Genomic DNA, 20,388 nt, shown 5'->3' with positions numbered 1-20,388 from the left:
TGGCATCCTTGCTGTCAGGCAAGCATTGTAAACGTTTCCTCAAAATGAAAAGTGTTGATTGACGTTTTGTGCTAATTCAATAATGAGTCATTAACCGTACAGATACCGATTTGTCAAATTGTAAAATACTCACTTCTCATTGTGTTTTGAGTATTGTGTGTTCTTCAAGGCTTCTTGTATTTGTACAACAAAGCTCTACATAGATGCCAATGGAAGGGACTTTCCCACTGCACTGCCTTGTGTCGATGCTGTAATCCATCTGCGCTGTTCTCGTGTGTGTGTGTGTGTGTGTGTGTGTGTGTGTGTGTGTGTGTGTGTGTGTGTGTGTGTGTGTGTGTGTGTGTGTGTGTGTGTGTGTGTGTGTGTGTGTGTGTGTGTGCGTGTGTGTGTGTGTGTGTGTGTGTGCGCGCGCGCGCGTACGCACGCATACTTGAATACCATACTCGTGAGAGGAATATGAGAAATCAACATTGTGAGGGGAAAATGTCCTCCTTTTTTACGATCAAATCACACCTCACGTGGTGTCATTTTGTCGACTAAAATGTATTGTGGCGGTGCCCTGCATGGCGTCGTAATGCCTGATTTTACACTTGACGTTGAATCAAAAATCTACTTCTGTGTGATATGAAGTAGGGCATTAATTCAACCATTAGCAGCCAGTCAGTGAGTTGGTATTCACTGACCCACTGCCTCGGGGTGTGTGTCTCTGGTGTGGTTAGCTAGCATTACACCTCCAATAAGATGAAAGACTCATCGGTCTGTCTCTAGTGTCGCATAGCCAGTCAACTATATTCCACAATCTACGAATGTTACAGAGTCTGGATTGATATTGTTTGTTTTGGTACAGCTTGTCTTGTTATGGTTCAGCTTATCCTTGTAGCAGCTATAATTATTGTCTGATCCATGTGCTCCTTGGCAGAACTACCATATACCACCACCCGCTTCTAATGTTATCAACCCAGGATCACCAGTAAGTATATTGCTCTCCTGGAGCCTACTGCCTGCCATTAGGAAACGCACAAGTGGAATTACTGCCACCGAAGCGAAAAGATTGTGAAACTGCGCTATACAACAATTATGTTTACTTACAGTACGTGGCCGGTTAAGACTGAGGTTAGGTTTCTGGTTGAAGGACTTCAGTGTTTTGTACCAAACAAAGTACAAAACAAAGAATGTTTGCTTTCGCCATCTTTGTTGAAGAAGAGTCTGGGCTTATTTAGGGTTAGGATTTAGGTTTAGGGTTAGTAATAGTCGGACAACGCGACCGACACCACGGCTGACAACAACAACGTCTCCCCACCCCTGGGGGTGAGACATACCCAAGTAACATAGGGAAGAGATATTGTGTCCCATTTTGTTAAAATGGACTGCCACAGGGGAGCGCACATCTCCACATCTGATGTTACTTCTATGTTCACTTATGCATGTGCATAGGGCCCAACTGGTTTGGCCAATGTAGGCTAGCCCACAGGGGCACTTAATAAGATAAACAACAAATGTAGTGGAACATGTAATGGTGCCTCTAATAGAGATCTCTTTCCCACTATGAGGATGTGTGAAGCACTTGCTTTTAGTGGTGAAGCTGCATTTAGCACAGTTAGAACACTTGTAGTTGCCAGGAGGAATGTCTGATAGAAACGTACGATTAGTGGTGGGGGGTGTGTAAGAACGAACCAACTGGTCTAAATACCACTTTGAATACAGGTTATAGTTATAGGATCCGTCTCAATAACGTGCCAATGTTTATGAAGGATCTTCCTAAAAGCAAAGCCCATGGCTGAATATCTAGTAATACACAAACGGGGGTTGTCTTTGGGTTTTGTACGTGTAGTAGGGTTCAGACAGTCCTCCTGTGAAACTGACTCAAAAAATCTGTTGGTCAGATCATCTGCTTGCCTCTGATAACTCTGGTCTGAGCTACAAACTCTTCTTATAGATCTTTAAATAAATACTTTTTGAAATGTCTATGGGGAAAATGAATGGAGAATTATTTCCTGGGCCTGTCGTCATCATGCTGATCGATCCAGCATTCAACGACAGTCCCTATACTATTCTGGCCATGTCATACTACTGTAGGTGAACATTCTGCCAAAAGACAAGCCCACGGTTTTGGAACAAAAGAGTGACTGGGGTCAGAGGTCAGAGGAGGTGTAGCAGCGGTTACTTCCTTCCGTACAGAGACAGTGTGACTAACAGGAACCACCACCTCTCCTCTGTGACACTGATGAGAATATCAGAGGGATGTGATGATGATGATGAGGCCACATACTCTGCACCTGGAAGAGACGACACACATTTATTATGGAGCAATGTTTATCAAACATAGTGCCAGCCATCGTGCGCATGCATCGTGCATGCGTGCCCATCTTTTGTGTGTCCTTACAACTCCCCCAAAAGTAAAAAAAATACAAGTGCATTAGAATAATAATAATTATTATTATTATTATTTTTAATAATAATAATTATAATAATAATTATAATTTAAAAATAATGAAAGAATTAAATATAATACACTTTAAAAATGCTTCAGAAATAGAGAGAGTTCAGACCCCGGCACAGCAGTCAAAAATGACAGATCTACAAGCTAAACATGTGTTGCAGCGTGAATCATGAATCTGTTCTTTTTATAGCATACCTGCCGTATACGTTATATACCAGACTGTAATATAGTCTGATCAAAAACTAATGACATAATTTGTAACTTTGTAACTCAAAGTTACCTGGATTAATTCATTAATAGACTGCAATTGCAATTATTACTGTTTGTTTTGCAATTGTAATAAGTAAAGTAACAATTATTACAAAAATAAGGAAAGGTGAAAGTAATATTTGACTCATTAAGTAGCTACTGACAGGTGTGCATATGCTGTTTCCCAGCCTACATTATGGAACCATGTTGTTTCCCACCTGTCCGAAGCGGTCAGTTCTACAGTGTGATGACCAGTGATCATGGGAAACTTCTGGAAGTCTCTTCCTAAACCTAAGACTGAGGCCTCGCTGATCAAAGCTCGCTACAGTCACAGTCATTATACCCACAGCAGGGTTCCATGTGGCTCTGGTCACATGCAACACATGGCATGGATCTTATGAGCGTAGCCATGTTGACATGCAGGTGATTTAGGAAGGTGGATTCCGGGGCCGGGTTCTTCTGTGATGACACAATGATATATTATGTCTGAAGGAGGAACCCTGGGATGGACACACATGAACTTTATGAAGAGAAAACGCGCGTCTGATTCTTTGGACCAATGCTACTCAACTACATGCAACTACTTGAAACCGTTCGTTTGGTTGCAAGGAGTTGCATGGCGAGTCATTGGTGCGGTGTGGGCCTTACTTACATACGGTTCTGTGACATTGTCTTTGCCAGTGTTATGTTCGTCGACTAAAACTATGACGAAAAATGTTCGTCGACTACCTTTTTTCACTGATGGAAACTAAATAAAAAACAACTAAGCTACATTGGCTGAAACTAAGACTAAATATATTGACAATGTTGTCAATAAATAAAAGTAGACTAAAATGTTAGGGAGGGACTAGTGGAGAAGAGATCCACTAGGCAGTAGGCAGTGTCATGTAGTGTGTACTTTCAGAGGCAGTAGCAGTGTGATCTAGTGTGGTTTTAATGTGTGTAGGCCTACTTTCAGATAGAAGTAGAACTGTCTGTGATCTAGTGTGTCTTAAAGTGTGTACTTTCAGATAGAAGAAGCAGTCTGATTTAAAATGTACTTTCAGATAGAAGAAGCAGTGTGATTTAAAATGTACTTTCAGATAGAAGAAGCAGTGTGATTTAAAATGTACTTTCAGATAGAAGAAGCAGTGTGATTTAAAGTGTGTACTTTCAGATAGAAGAAGCAGTGTGATTTAAAATGTACTTTCAGATAGAAGAAGCAGTGTGATTTAAAATGTACTTTCAGATAGAAGAAGCAGTGTGATTTAAAATGTACTTTCAGATAGAAGAAGCAGTGTGATTTAAAGTGTGTACTTCCAGATAGAAGTAGAACTGTGATCCAGTGGTTTATAAACATGGTAAAAACAGGCCCAGAGTCAGATCATCATCATCCTCTCAACAGCTTATAGATAACCTGAATCTCTAGAGATGCTGGATTAAAGTTCTCGTCGCTGCGACTCATTTCAGTCCATTAGAAGCCAGCATGTCTTCTATATGGAAGTATGGAAAACAGCCGATCTATGTGCTATCATGCTCTCAATGTGTGTAGATCGTCAATTTTCCGTTATTATTTTAAGAGCATTTGAAGTGGTCAAATTAGCATTAGGCTATATATATATAAGTATCTTTCGTAAGGCCGTAGTGGTCTTGTAATTTCATAAAAGCAAATGTTAAATCCTTAATCTGTGATTTCTTCACCTGGTTGCCAGTGGGCTATGTAGAACAGCAGGAACAATGTTACTAAAACATAATTATTATTATTTTGGTGTGTGTGTGTGTGTGTGTGTGTGTGTGTGTGTCTTTTGCCATGCAATGTTCTTTCCAGTGGTGAGATTTTATTTTGCTATAATCTGTAGATACAGCCACAGCGCTGACAGAGAGATCAGCGGTGAAGAGAAATCCTCCCCTTAAAGATCTGGAAACCTTTCACCCTGACTTGTAGCGTGTGAAAATAAAGCAGGACATTTAAGAGAAAAGCAGTGCTGTCGTCGAGTAGGAAAAAAACCCAGGAAAACAGAAAGCTGGGCTGAAGTGGTTAATGCATGTTTTGTAATAACAATTCAAATCTACAAAGTAACTAGTTTTGAGCAAAGGAGCACAGACTGCCATGGACGACATTGGACGAGTTATTAGGTTATTATGAAAGCTCTCTAAAGTTATTATCATCCGATTAGCTAAAGTTAAGTAAAGTACTTAAAAGTAAATGTAATTAGTTACTTTCCACCAATTCTAAAACAAGAAGGCATAATGATTGCTGCTAGAGCACTTCCCAAACTTTTTAGTTCAAGACCCAGAATAAAAATGTGATGTTTGCCCGTGACCCAAACGTGAAAACGGCATATTTACAAGCTCACACAACATGTCGATTAGCACCGCGATGCGAGCTTGTAGATCGGCTATTTTCACTTTTACTTTCTAATTTATGGAACTTCTATGATTTTTTTCTTTAATTACTAGGGGGGAAAATCATTGAATTTCTTTTTAATCCATGAGCTTGTAGATTTGCTATTTTCAAAAGACTTGTAACGTGACATTCGGCATAATGAGTACGTTTACCTGTGAAAGTTTTAAGTACATTTTGATGCCAATACCTATACTTGTAGAGTATAGAGTATTTCTATATTGCAGTATTGATGCTTTTACTCAAGTACAAATTGGGTAGTTCCCACCACTGGGAAGCAGTGTGCTAGAACTAGCCTACAACTAGAGTGTGTGATCTGTGTCAGCCAACCAACCAATCAGAGGCCTGCAACGGTCCACGCTTTAATCCCTTCCAGCTGTGAGGATCCATAAGAACCATGCACAGCTTAAATGTCAATACATCTCTCTTCACTCACTGTGTGTGTGTGTGTGTGTGTGTGTGTGTGTGTGTGTGTGTGTGTGTGTGTGTGTGTGTGTGTGTGTGTGTGTGTGTGTGTGTGTGTGTGTGTGTGTGTGTGTGTGTGTGTGTGTGTGTGAACCTCAGACGGTCATGTTTTATGTGTGTTTAGTTTGTTCAGCTCCTGGCTGTGATCACCATGCTGCTATATGGCAGAGATAGAGAGGAGCTCATTGTTATTGTATCTGCCCTGGCTGCACAGACAGCGAGAAACAAACAAATGCACCTCAGACTCACTTTCATATTAACTAATGCATTATACCGATTGAGCCAGATTCTAGAAAATGCGTTCTAAATCGTTAGTTCTCAAGTAAGTTTTATCTATTAAAAAAAAGTATGTATGTAAAAATAGGATGATTCAAAATCTTTCAAACACATTTCCGTGCCGCGGTGTGAGCGTGTACTACAGGCATTTTACAAGTAACAAAAGTATTTTTATGTTGTGGAAATGCTATTGTTATTGCTATTCGTCCGCTGGTAGTTGTGAGACATGGACTGTATTTCTGCGAGTCAGTGAGACATGGACTGTATTTCTGTATAAGTGGGACATGTATTACTGTATTACGGTCTAAGTGCAGCCGAGACCTTTTGAAAGATATTTGGGAAGAGCTGTGTATGTCTAGCAGTTAAACACTGACCACTTCTAGTCAGTGAATTAAGGGCTGGCTCGACCTGAGCACTGCATCACCATGGGAATGATGCACTGCCCCAATTAAAACCCAATGAAACCTCATATCACACTGAACGAGGCACTGTGAGTGTGAATCACATAAAAGGCCTCCTTTCTAGTGTTGCTGTGTGTGCGTGCGTGCGTGTGTGTGTGTGCGTGCGCGTGTGTGCAGTGTAAAGTCATTAAGTACATCTACTCAACTTTTTCAGTATTTTCAATACTTTTACTTCCACTCCACCACATCTCAGAGGAAAATGTTTTACTTTTACTTCACTACAATGATATGAAAAGTTTAGTTACTAGTTACATACTTTGCAGACCACATCGGAGCTATGTTTTCAGACATTTGAAAAGCTCACGTGATCTTGTAGATCGGCTATTTTCAAAAGCTTTTTGAACTTGTGAAATGGGATGTTCTTGATGCCCAAGTTAACTTTGAATATCAAACTGACTTTTTCTACAATAGGGTATTGAATATACATTTACTATTGATACTTTTACTTAAGTAAAACATGCAAGTACTTCTTCCGTCACTGAGCATACCTCTTCCATGCCTTTTCACTGTGCCCCTCGGGGCGCGACGTTGATCCTTATTCCTGTAAAGTACTGTGTTAGTGAACTCTAACCGTCAACACAAACATGCATGTTTCTTTACAGAGCTAATTAAAGGATTATGCCGGCAGCTTTCTGGAAAATAGAGAGTGATATTTGAGAACGCCTTGTAACTTATTGTAAGCACACCGATTTTATGACGACCGTGATAATGGTTATTTTATTGTCTCCGCCAGCCAGGCGTGTGTGTGTGTGTGTGTGTGTGTGTGTGTGCGCGCGCGCGCAACAGCTAATCTCTGGCAACGTTGAACCAATCCGCATTGCACCCCTCCTCGCATCGCACCCCCCCTCGCCTCGCGCAACCCCCCCACCCCCCATTGGGTTTCGAAGCGTCGACGATCGTCATTTTTTTATTTCGAAGCGTCGAACATCAAAATCGTGATCGAAGGTCAGCCCTAGAAAACGCAGAGGGGAAGCCAGTGACAGAAAGCACAGGTGTGAACGGCAGTTTCGCATACGTCTATGACTTGGCCACCTAAATTCTCTGAAATGTATGGGGAATCACCTTATCTCCTTTACACCAGCCGACAGAGTGACAGGTGAATTTTTAGGCCTGTCTTAAAGGAAGCCAGTGATTTGCATGGAGGTTTGCACTCTCACGTTTGGAGCGTTGCTTTTGTGTGGCCATATAGTGTACATAGATCAAGTGGGGCGCTTAAAAACATAACTCAAGTTATATTTATTGTACAGTTAGTTGTCAACCCATGATGAGACATGTGTTCCTTTCTAGTCTGCACTTCAACCAAACGGTATGTGACCTTTGACTTCAGGCCGAGCCAGTCTGTGTTATCTTGTGTTTTACTGTGTGTGTGTGTGTGTGTGTGTGTGTGTGTGTGTGTGTGTGTGTGTGCGTGTGTGTGTGTGTGTGTACTGGGTGGGTGTGTTCTGGTGGTGACAGACATGTCTGTCTGTGCTGTGAGACATGCTGTAGCTGTGAGGACTGACAGACAGACAGACGACCTCTAGCTCCTCTGCTCTCTGTCTCATGGCCTGCAGGAACATTAATGTCACAGAGTACATTTCTACTGATGGTATTGATACTTTTACCGGTATACTTAAGTAAAACATTTGAGCACTTTTTCAAAATATTGTACTTTTACGCCACTATTATTCCACATTTATTTGAAAACTTTAGTTACTATAGTTACTTTGTAGATTTTGATTATAAATTAGGCCTACAAAACATACATTAACCACTTGTCCTATATACATTTCGGCCATTTGAAAATAGCCAATCTACAAGCTCACAATGCGTTGGCCATGCGACACAGCTCGTAGATCTGCTATTTTCAAAATATTTGTATATATTTGAAAACAGTAGTACTTTCTACTTTTGGTACTTTAAGTACATTTTAACCCATTCTGACCTGAGATCAGATTCTAAAAATGTCAGTCGTTCTTCGATTTTTCAAAAATAGCAGTCCTACAAGCTCGTATCGCGCCACTCGGTGGCGCGCTATGAGCTTGTAGATCTGCTATTTTTCAATAGCTAAAGCATAACATGATGCCCATCCCGTTCAGAATGGGTTAATGCCAATACCTCTGTACTTTTACTTGTAACAGAGTATTTCTACATTGCTGTATTTATAATTTGACTTAAGTAAAACATTTGAGTAGTTTTTCCACCACTGCCATCTGGACAGTGTTGGGTTTAGCATCCTTACTATTTGACAGGAATAGAAGCCTCTGTTTAGTCTACGTTCTCATTTAGGATATTTGGACTTGTTTTTTTTATTTTTTACTCTCCCCCTGGTGTTTATCTGCAGTGAGTGTTCCACACCATGCGCTGTTGTCAGGTAGAAACCTCTTATCTCCACATGTTAACCTTTTGTGGGTTTTTTTAAATTAACGTCCAACTTGATCACACTACAGTGACTACTTTAACTACAGTGTCACACAAGAGCAGTTTGGACCTTAATCTGCTGCTTTCTCTGCTTTTGAATTGCTTATTTCTCTCTCTCTCTCTCTCTCTCTCTATCTATCATCATGGTGTGGTCTACTCTGCCAGTGAGAGAGAGAGAGAGACATACACACAGACAGACAGACAGACAGACATACATTTTAACATTGTATTTATGTCCACACAGAGGAAATGGCATAAAAGGACATAAATAGTTCAGGTGCAGCAAAGTTACATCAGCAAAATCAAGGCATTATGTCCTCAGTCACCATACAACAAGCATGTCATGTCATCCTAAGTTCGAAACCACTCCAACAACCACTCCTGCATTGCCGCCCGGTGTCATATCGTTCTCCATAGCGTGGCTGATCCCATGGGCCCAGAATCCACCCACTGTGGTTCCGACAGTGGACGGACACCCCAGTAGAAGGCCAGGTCCAGCACCTCCCACTAACAGCAGTGGTAGTTACAACGGAGCAGTTTAACGTCATGCTTAACATCATGCTTAGGACGCGCACGCACACGCGCACACACACAGGGTTCCTCTGGGCTGTTACAGCAGATGCAGTGCACTTGACGTCACACTGTGGAAGCAAGCGTTTCCTAGCAACGGGGAAGCTAAAATACAAGTATTAATTCTGGATTCGTGGAAATCAATGAATGACAAGATTCTCGTCGTCTCATCTGGCACATCTGGCGGGTTTAGTACCTAAAGCCGAGATTCTCGTAATTTGGCATAGTTTGAGGTAATTAGTATCATTGGTAACTGTCATGGTACGCTCCTCTGCCCTTGGACTTTGTCTGTGTTTTGGGACTTTTACTTGTATTTGTGTTCTGTACCTTATTTTGTAGAAGTGTTCTGTGATTTCCTCTCTGGCTTGTTTGCACTTCCCTCTCACCTCCCTGTATTAGTGTAACCCTAGCCACCTGTGTTTTGTTGCCTGTTAGCATACCCCAGTGTTGATTGTGTGTTTCAGTTAATCTGTGTATAGTTAGTCTTTGTCTATATATATGTGGTCAGTTCCTTGTGTTTTCCTAGTTATTCCAAGTCCTAGTCATTTCTTAGTTGTTCCAAGTGATTTCACAGTGTGCATTTGAGAATTAAAACCACTCGAATAGGCTATTCACTCCTCTGCCTGTGCCTGGTTCGTTCTGCGCCTGAGTCCTACACCTCCAGAACCACATCGTGAGAGTAACACCAGAAGGAAGGAAGTAAAGAATCCTAACCAGTGCAGAATCAACCCCCCCGAGGGCCCTGGCGCTACACCAAATAAAAAGGCCCCATGTTTGCACGCGTGCATGTGATTTGTGTGCACAATCAAGAACGACACTTTTTGCGTTTGCACCGCCAGCACTATTGCCGTTGCTCCAATAGAGTTATCAGGCTACTACTTCACGCTGAATCTGCTATTTTTGAGTCTCCTCCCACCGAGTGGTTAAGAAACTGTTGGACGACCCAAAACACTAGCTGGGGTTCCTGTGTTGCTTTACATTGAAGTCGGTGACCCATGAATACGGTTTTGACAGAAGCAACAGCTGTACCTTTTTGAAGAAGTCTCGCACAGGGCCCTGCAGGCTGCGGGCCCTGCAGGCTGTGGGCCCTGCAGGCTGCGGGCCCTGCAGGCTGCGGGCCCTGCAGGCTGCGTAGTAAGGACCTAGTAAGTAATTTTCAATGAGACCTGCGGTTTTCTTTTCTGTACGCACGGAGAAGTAGAGGGGCGACAACGCAAGTGTATTTATGTGGGAGCTGCCCAGTGAAATTGTCTCGTGCACGCTCATTTCGTGCACTCGCCCGTGACCGACTAGACCTAGATTCTGTTGAGCTTTTTTACGCTTGCGTTGTCGCGCCCCCCTTGAGCTGACCTGTCGTTGATCCAGGCGAAAACGTTTGCGTTACTCGCTGAAAGTACCTTTTATTCCGGTCCTGACCATGACCCTAAAGCCTAACCCTAACCTCAGAATCACGTGGACCTGCAGGGCGAAACAGACATCAACATGAGAAGCAGGTGATCCGGTCTTGTGCTCATCGTGGCCATTATCTGTGTTACATCAACCAGACGGGGTAATGGCCAGATAATGGCTGTAGATCATCCGTAGAGAGCCTGCACGGGTGAAGTCTTTCACTGAGCGGGACGGCCTTCCCTTGGCGCGTTCGCTGACCGCTCTCAGAAAGCTCTTCAGCGATAATAGTGATGGATGATGTGGAGTTAAACACTCTTGGAGTGTAACCGGAGGAGAGTCCTGCGTTGACTGACGGGAACGTGCACACACACACACACACACACACACACACACACACACACACACACACACACACACACACACACACACACAGACCCACAGGAAGCAGGAGGGAACAATGGAGTGTGCTGTTTAAGAACGGAGCATTTCCAGTTCCTGTGTCATTATTTGGAATCGGAGAGAGGAAATCATCCTCGCTGTCAGGCTAAGAAACCTCTTATCTCCCAAGTTTCACTTTTTTGGGGGGTATATTAACGCCCATATACTTGACACTTCCGCACTTCCGCAAGTTTGAAACGCGGCACGAAGCAACATGTTTTGAGCTTGTAGATCTGCTACTTTTGATGCTTTAGAATTTGAATCCTGAAAAGTAACAGTTTTGTGACATGAGCTTTCCACCCGACAGAGACAAAATGCAACATTACCCCCTCACTCCTGTCCCTCCAGAGGAAATGCCATCTTCTCTTTGTCCTCCATTTGTTGCCGTGCGTGTGCGTGTGCATGCGTGGGTGTGGTGGCGGGTGGTATGAATCCCACCCACCTGAGGACTTTCTCATAAAACACAATGCTACTCTGAAGAAAAAGGAGGCCAATCATTGATTGATTGATTGATTGATTGAAATTTGTATTCAGTTTGTAGACCTTTTCAACTAAAGTGCAGGTCAATACGAAAACTGCTACGAGGATGAAAGCAGAAAAAGCACTAAGACTTGTTTAGTTGTTTACATCAGGGTCCTCCATCTTCAATTCATCAGAACATTTAAAGACGTACAAATATACACTTCTATGCAAAGAAAGAAATCATCATATATACAGTTAAATAGTTTTAAAAGGGAAAGGCGAGACAGAATGGAAAAAGGGGGGACTTAACAGGGGCCAGTTTCGAATTGCTAAGTGCTCTTTGAGAGCAGTTTTGAAGGAGTCTAGGGATTAACATTTCTTAAGGCCTGTTGGTAGGGTGTTCCACATTTTAGTGGCATAGTGGCGGAATTAATTTAACCCCTTGTTTGATCCGAATCTGGGTTGAACGTGGTTTGTGGAACTCCCTCTGGTGTTGTGATTGTGGACATTAAGGTAGTATTTAGACAGGTACATGGGTGGAGCGAGGTGTAGCGACTCTAGCGAGTCTTGTAGACCAAACCCATTGCAAGTGGCTTTACTGTGTCGTCAACCCTAAGTCATTCCAGCCTATCAAAATGGGCAGGAGTGAGGCCAAGTAGTAGCCTGACCAGTTTGTTTTGGGAAGTCTGGAGCCTTGTTTTACGGGCCTCAGAGGTGCTGTGGTACCAAGAGGTGCATGCATAGTCGAATAAACCTTGTATTAGGGCTCCTGTTAATGTCTTTAAAGTATTTTTACTGACCAGAGAGGAGATCCTGTACAGGAATCTTTTCTTAAGTTACATTGGTAGCCATTTTATCACTGGGAAGATTTGCCTTTTTTTTGTCTTTTCTTGTGATATTATTGTCACCCACTTTAACAATAAGACTGAACTGATGAGCTGTGCATGAAGATAGCATGGCATGGCTTCTGCAGGCCCACCTCCGTCATGGATGCACTTTAGCAGTAGCACCCCCTGCTGGGGACACTGCTTGGGAAGGCATTTAGTATTATGCCATCAATTTGTGTGTGTGTGTGTGTGTGTGTGTGTGTGTGTGTGTGTGTGTGTGTGTGTGTGTGTGTGTGTGTGTGTGTGTGTGTGTGTGTGTGTGTGTGTGTGTGTGTGTGTGTGTGTGTGTGTGTGTGTGTGTGTGTGTGTGTGTGTGTGTGTGTGTGTGTGTGTGTGTGTGTGTGTGTGTGTGTGTGTGTGTGTGTGTGTGTGTGTGTGTGTGTGTGTGTGTGTGTGTGTGTGTGTGTGTGTGTGTGTGTGTGTGTGTGTGTGTGTGTGTGTGTGTGTGTGTGTGTGCGACCGTGCGTGCGAGAAATAGACCATTTTCCTGGTCCTCAGCTCCTCACATTGTTTTATGGTTGAAAACTCATAGTAGTATATGTTATGAAACTCTGTTCTAAGTATTGGACCCTCGTCTGGTTCTGGTGTGTGACGACCCGGTTGACATTTCCATGGTTCGGCGGCAGACAGACAGGCTAGCCTGGGAGAAGATATTAACATGACACGAAGACTTGGTCACAAAGTTTATTACACATACAGCAACATATATACAGTAGCTTGGATACTTCATGTCCTAATGACGTCACTGACTAGACATCACAATCACTGCCTGCAGCACGCGGCCTTCAGCGTGCTCTAACACAGCTCTAAAGTATGTTACAGTTCAGGCAGTGCACCATACATATAAGTACATTGCATATACAAGTACCAAGTATCAGTACACAGCATGTTGTATATCACAACAGTATAGATATAATTTACGATTAGAAAAAACATTCAAGGTTGGGCTTAGATTGGTTGGACCAGGGCTTTCTCAGTGGGTGCCCTGAAGCAAGCCCAGGCCGCTGGTGCCTCAGAATGATTTGATAATCTATAATGTATCAATGTAATTTCACTTTAAGCTCTTAGATTTAGTAACTCACCACAAATAGTAGATCTACAAGCTCATAACACCTCAGACAATCACAACGTGACGCATTGTGCGCTTGTGCAGGTCTGATAGTTTGGTGAATGTTCCCTCCAAGTGGTTAACAATAAACACATATACAGTATACACAGTATAAAAGTTATTTTCAATTTGTCCTAATGGAAACTGATAATATTCTCTCCAGTTTTCATCGTGACCTAGGCCTACTGTATCTTTGGAGACAATAATTACATATTTGGCAAAAGGTGCTGTAAAGTAACAATTAAGTTGTGGGTGCCGGTGGAAATTAACATACACGGTACATTTAGGCTTCTTTTACTTCTACTCCACTACATTTTAGAGGCAAATATTGTACTTTTACTCCACAATTTTTTTTTGAAAACGTTAGTTACTTACTTTGTAGATTTGGATATTATTACAAAACACACATTACCCACTTCAGCCCTATACATTTTGGCCATTTGAGAATAGCCGATCTACAGCCGATTTCTTCTCCTTTTCCGTCTCCTCCAAAGCAGTAGATCTCGTGTCCGACCACCACAGCAGCCTGTTCCTTCCTATGGTCTCGTTCCGGATGTATCGTCCAGTGAAACATTTCACACAGCAGCTCCACCGTCAATGAGTGTTGACAACTAATCTACAGATGAACTTGGTAGGATGAAGGCAGATACTTGGTAGGATGAAGGCAGATCGGTTCACTTGTTGCAAGTCCCTAACTGATGTTTAGTGCATCAGACAATTCATATTAACACAATCATTCCCGGGATTCCTGCAAATTAGGAGCTCTGGGGTGCCGGAAAGACATGGCCACTTTTACGATTCTCACAAGATTATTTGGTTTCCATGAACATATTTGTCTTTAGTGTAGGCCTAGTTGCTGAATAATACTACATTCAAAATGTGGCACCTGGAGCCAACTACTGCGGCTTTAAACGGACATCATCAAAGTGCTTGACTTAAACCTCTGTTAAAGTCTCTCTCGTAGCAAAAAACACAAGAGTAACTCAAATTTAGAAATGAGGTGTCAGAATTTATATCACAATGTTTTTTGATTAACCCATTCTGGGCGGGAACCCCTTTTGGTGTTATAATAACCCTTCTGGACGGGTCGGGAACCCCTCTTGGGGTTCTGTACAGTATGTACAGTATTCCAAAATTTAAAATATTTGATGCTGATATTTTAAGTTTTTCAGGATTTGGTCAGGATTTAGAAGGCATTTTAGAATCGGCGTCAGACCAAAATGGGTTAATGATCCCATGAATCTTATGCCTGGGAAGTATTGTGTTATATAACATCCCAAGGCATAGTATTGTGTTATATAACATCCCAAGGCGTATTAAATACATTATATTTACTAGCCCTTACCCGTTGTGAGACGGGCGCAGTACCCCCCTTGTGGCCGCGGGGGTACTGCGCCCTGGGTGCGTTTTCGCTTTTTTAATTCACTAATAAATTCATTATTAATCATTAATGTTTCAAATCGAAAAAAGGGCTTCGTTAAGTGTGAGTGATTGGTTCAGGCAGTGAGCAGCTACGGCGGTGTTTCTGACACACACACACACACACACACACACACACACACACACACACACACACACACACAGACAGACAGACAGACAGACAGACAGACAGACAGACACACACAGACAGACACACACTCAGACATTGACTGAATTATAGTATGATGATGATATGATGATGATGCTTGGGAATGTTACTTGATGTTGTATATCCTGCAATAATCCCATGTGCCACTGGGTGGCAGCATTGCAACTTGTGGTTGGTCACCATAACGAGCTGATCCCATTCTCTGGTTGGCCCCCGAGTTACCGTGGCAACGCTGCTGTGTGAAGCAGAGTCACTATTGATGCTCGGAGACACAGGGCACGCACGCACGCACACACAAGCACACACACATGCACACACAAGCACGCACGCACACACACACACACACACACACACACACACACACACACACACACACACACACACACACACATGCACGCACACCCGGTCTACATGTTTGATATATATTAAATCAAATCAACATTGTAAACTCCACTTCCACTAGTGGTGGTTTAGATTAGAACACTAGTACTCAAAGTTGGGCTCTGGGGACCCCCGGAGGTCCTTGAGTGTGTTCCAGGCGTTCCAAGCGAAAAAGATTAGGAACAGTTTACTTTAAACACTTAAGAATTATTACTGTTTTTGGTAACATCTTGAAGATGGCAGATCTAAAAATAAAGGAAACGGAAAGGAGAAAACAGGTTTCCTATTCAAAGCCCTCTAACAGTGAAGCCCTCAGGGAACGATTGTCATCGTGGAAGCAGGGAGATAGATAGTTGTTGTCTGGGACTGAGCTGTCTTTGTTTTGTTACAGGTAAACAGGTGTGTGTGTGTGTGTGTGTGTGTGTGTGTGTGTGTGTTGCATTAGGTGGGGATTCCTAACCTCTAAATGTCTCATTCTAACCTAAAAAGAAAAATATCTCAAACAAAGACAACCATTTCTCTTGTGAGGACCATGCAGGAAAACATCTATTTGTCATATTCTACAATGCTTGTGCATGGGGATAATTTGGTCCTGACAAGTATGGTAATACAAACACACGCCTGCACGCACGCATGCGCGCGCACACACATGGCACACAGCAGGGATGTGTAAATCCTCTCCCCGCTCTTAATCCTGGCAAATATTGCATATGTGACGACTTCCTCGTTGATGTCACATGGCACCTGCCCCCCCCCCCCCCACCCCTTGTGTTTGCTCTCCCAGCTTCACGACTGGGGTGGTCTTTGATCCTCTATAGCGGTGGTCTCTCTCTCGCTCTCACTCTCTCTCTCTCCCTGCGTTTTAAGCACGGCCAACACCGTTGTCTTACTAGCAGCAATCCGGAAAAACAGCGCCCTTATTTCCTTTGAATTTTTTCATGGAGTCAACAGTCTGACTATACTAGCACTAGTGCTTCTCAAAGAGTGGTCGGTCGGTCAGGGGTCCGGGGGCCCCCAGGGGTCTGTCTGTCTGTCTGTCTGTCTGTCTGTCTGTCTGTCTGTCTGTCTGTCTGTCTGTCTGTCTGTCTGTCTGTCTGTCTGTCTGTCTGTCTGCCTGCCTGCCTGCCTGTCTGTCTGTCTGTCTGTCTGTCTGTCTGCTATACAAATCAAGAAATCATCTGTTTATATTTTGAAAATCGTAATGCGTGCAGAGGATGTGCTGTAGTGTGAACGGAAGTGCACGGTAAAAGTGCACATACATGGTGTGTGTGTGTGTGTGTGTGTGTGTGTGTGTGTGTGTGTGTGTGTGCGTGCACTGTGCGGTCATGCAGTTGTATCCCTGCTCTTTTTCTCCCCCCCCCCCAGTCAGATGGTTGTCAGCACTGGCTGGTTGCTAGGCAACGGATTACCTGACTCTGCTTTGCTTGCACAGAATCACACAGAGGTGTGTGTGTGTGTGTGTGTGTGTGTGTGTGTGTGTGTGTGTCCACTGTTTGAGAAACAGCGCTGCAGGTAGACAGTGGTTTTCAACCAGTGGTCCTTGAGGAGGTTCCGGGTGATCCCCAGCTAAATGATGGAGGGATGGTAACCAAATGGACCCTTATTAACTATTGAGAGTATTCATCTGCATTACTTAACTTACAAGAAGTCCACACAATTGGGACCAGATTTGACTGAGGGACTGCCATTGGATTTTGATTTTTTTTTCATGTTATATGAAAGCATGGAATCATAGCTTCAAATTGACATATTGGTTGTTCAGTTTGACCCACCATGTTTTGGAGATATGGCTTATAGAGTAATGTCTTACAGAAAACAGCGAGTTGAGAAAACAGGCTTGAAAGGTTCACTTCTGTGGTCTCTAACATTACACCTAGCTACATGTAAACAACCATTTTTTTCATATGTTCATGTCGAATTCAGCTCTGACATTTCTTTGAGACATGCTCTAGTTATTATGTGAAGAGTCTGCCTGTGCTATTAACTCCGTTTTTCTCCTCTGGTGAAAAGCTAGAGGCTTTCTAGTCACAATTATAGAGAATGTAGAATAATTGTTATTTTGATCCAATGTTTGCCTGTTATATCTCCTATCTATGGTACCACAAAATCTTATCCAATGACAACAAAACATTTGAGAGGCTAAATCTCATCAAATGGTGGTTCTGTGGCTCAAATGCAGAATAAATAATGGACCTTGATATGGAAAAGGTTTTGAAAACCACTGAGGTATAGACCATTGTCACCCCCCCCCCCCCCCCCCCCCTACAGCCCAAGGATATTCTGGCGTGCTCCCCAGACGTGGGATGATATATTTGGTAGATCATTAAGTGGTCTTAAACGGAAGCCTGTCGCGAGAGCACGGCTCTGACCATCTGGCCCTGTGGTGACCGCTGGGCCCTGGCTTCAGACGCCGGCCACACCACATTCCTCGCCTCTCATTGGCTGGTGGTATACCTCACAGCACCGAGCACTGATGGGCGGGGGACTCTGGCCAATCGGTGGAGCAGGTTAATCAGTTACCCTCAAACTCCCCTTCCATCTGTTGTTGTGTTTCTCCCTTCCATCTTTTGTTGTGTTTCTATATTTGTCTTTTCTTTTTTTCCCCTTTTTTTTGAGCAGTGGAACACCGTCTCCTATGCACAGATATGTCTGAATGAATGAATGAATGAATGATTGAATGAATGAATGAATGAATGGGGAGATATGAGGTTTACGATCAACGATAAAGCAACTATTTTATTTATTGGAGGCTTGTTCTGTATTTTATTAGTTTGAATTGAATCATCAGAGCTGAGGCCTTGTGAGGACTTGTGTGTGTGTGTGTGTGTGTGTGTGTGTGTGTGTGTGTGTGTGTGTGTGCGTGCATGCGTGTGTGCGTGTGGGGGCTGGAGGCTCTGTGTCTGTCCCCAGCATTACATCCCTCTCAGGCTTTATCTACAACTCAAGGAACAATTCCACCATTTAAAGGTCACAGCCCTGTGGTGGCCTTTTCTCACCCGTCCCAGTGACGGGGTGTGTGTGTGTGTGTGTGTGTGTGTGTGTGTGTGTGTGTGTGTGTGTGCGCGTGTGCGTGTGCGTGCGCGCGCGTGCCTTCGTTCCTATCGCACAAGACTATGCGTGTGTGTCCCCCTATTACTTTCCCTCTTGTTATGCAGACTACTTCGCTTGTCTCACCTGCAATATCTTTTTCATCCCATGCTTTAATTGCTATTTCTTTCCTTCGTTCATATTCCTGTGAATAATAACTCTGCCCACCCGCTGAAGTGCAGCCTCCTCCTCCCCACTTCCGTTTCGTCTTTACAGTCGTGCAAATTTATCCCAATATAAATAGAAATCACCTAAGCACATATAGCTTATTGCTTAGCAGAAAAGGAAATGCAGAAATATATTAGGTGGTTCCAGAATATAACATTGGGAGATTGTGGAATAGTTGTCTGGCTACGCAAGACTATAGTAATCCTGTGTCGTGAATTTGTGATGATACTAACGCTGAGTGCTCTGACCGTGCTCGTGACTGCCCCCTGCAGGTCATCGCCTCAACAAGGACCTGAAACACTTCCTGGGCCTGAGGTTCCAGAAGTCCTCTCCGGACCACCAGCTGCAGCAGACCATCCGAGCCAACCTGTACCGTCACGCCGTGCCCTGTGAGTACCACACACACGCACACACACACACACACACACACACACACACACACACACAAAGGTGGGGACTGAAACCGCCCAGGTGTAATACTGATCACTATAGTTTTACCGTGCAATGCGTGCATTACATGAAAACTGCTGTCGGATGTTCGTAAGTAACATTTTCTCATATCTGTAGTTTATTTACAATTTGTCATGCACATTTGTTCAGTGCATAGCCTACTGCAGGTCTGGTTGACTAGATTTACAATACATTTTGAAGCTCTTGCTACTGAAATTATTGATTATTTTTACCGGAGAAATCCTGTCATTTAAGTTTTAACATGCGTCTCAAAAGCTTGCCACAGTGGAGTGGGTGGGGCTTAGCGAAGGCTAATTCCTAGGACGTTTTTTAATTTGAAAAAACATTTTGCAGTCCTGGAAAATGTTTGGAATGTATCAAGGGTCCTCCTGGAAAAATAGTTGGCTATGCATTGTTTCTGATTTTTGATTTAGTTTACTGCACTGCATGTCTTTGGGCATTGCACACAGGAGTATGAGACTTATTATTGTGCTGAATGATTGCCTGGAAATTGGGTTAAATATTCAGGAAAGTTTTGAAATGTCTTTGGTGAAATTGTGTAGGAGTTGACTGACTGTAGCTGCAGTGGGTGGCCCACAGTGCACTGTATGTACAGTACAGTACGTTGCCCTGGTGCCAGACTCAACAACTGGCATGGCTTACATCACAAACAAGTTTTACCATGAGACCGTCTATAGCGCTGTTGGGGGGTTATGGCTTGTGGTGCAGTGATTTCATGCCTTGGGTTCCATGAAATCCATGGGTTTTAGTATGAAATCCATAGGTTTAGTGAGGTCAGGCCTGCGGTTTGACAACTGTAAGGTTTCAGATTCTGGAATAACTGTCCCCTCCCTCCCTCCCTCCCTCCCTCCCAGGGGAGCAGGGGGTGAAACGTCTGATTCGATTCAATCTGGGAACATGTTCTGTTAAGAAAAGGAAATCATTATTCTAATGTTTTCCCGTAGTTTTTGCCTCTGGGGGGCACCACCTCCTTAAACATGAACTCGCTTTGGTAAGGTTCCTCCCCTTGTGTGTGTGTGTGTGTGTGTGTGTGTGTGTGTGTGTGTGTGTGTGTGTGTGTGTGTGATGGTTGTTCTTCTTTTGGCTCGTATTTCGGTGCCGCAAGCCATTGGTGAGGTACTTGTACTCTGCCTGAGTATTTCCATCGGTGAGGTGCTCCGAGGAT

General features: G+C 43.3%; 1 protein-coding gene across 1 annotated transcript in view; it reads left to right on the top strand.

The window, feature by feature from the left end:
* The window catches only part of LOC308316096 (membrane-associated guanylate kinase, WW and PDZ domain-containing protein 1-like), a 130,551-nt gene that overhangs the window by 13,823 nt on the left and 96,340 nt on the right, over positions 1-20,388 (top strand). Inside the window, exon 3 of the mRNA XM_080764465.1 lies at positions 19,025-19,141. Coding sequence (XP_080620591.1) covers positions 19,025-19,141 — 117 coding nt within the window. The remainder of the gene's footprint in view (positions 1-19,024; positions 19,142-20,388) is intronic.

Source organism: Protomyctophum bolini (genome assembly GCF_963924005.1).
Source record: "Protomyctophum bolini genome assembly, chromosome: 5".
Lineage (NCBI taxonomy): Eukaryota > Metazoa > Chordata > Actinopteri > Myctophiformes > Myctophidae > Protomyctophum > Protomyctophum bolini.
This window is presented reverse-complemented; position numbering and strand designations above follow the sequence as displayed.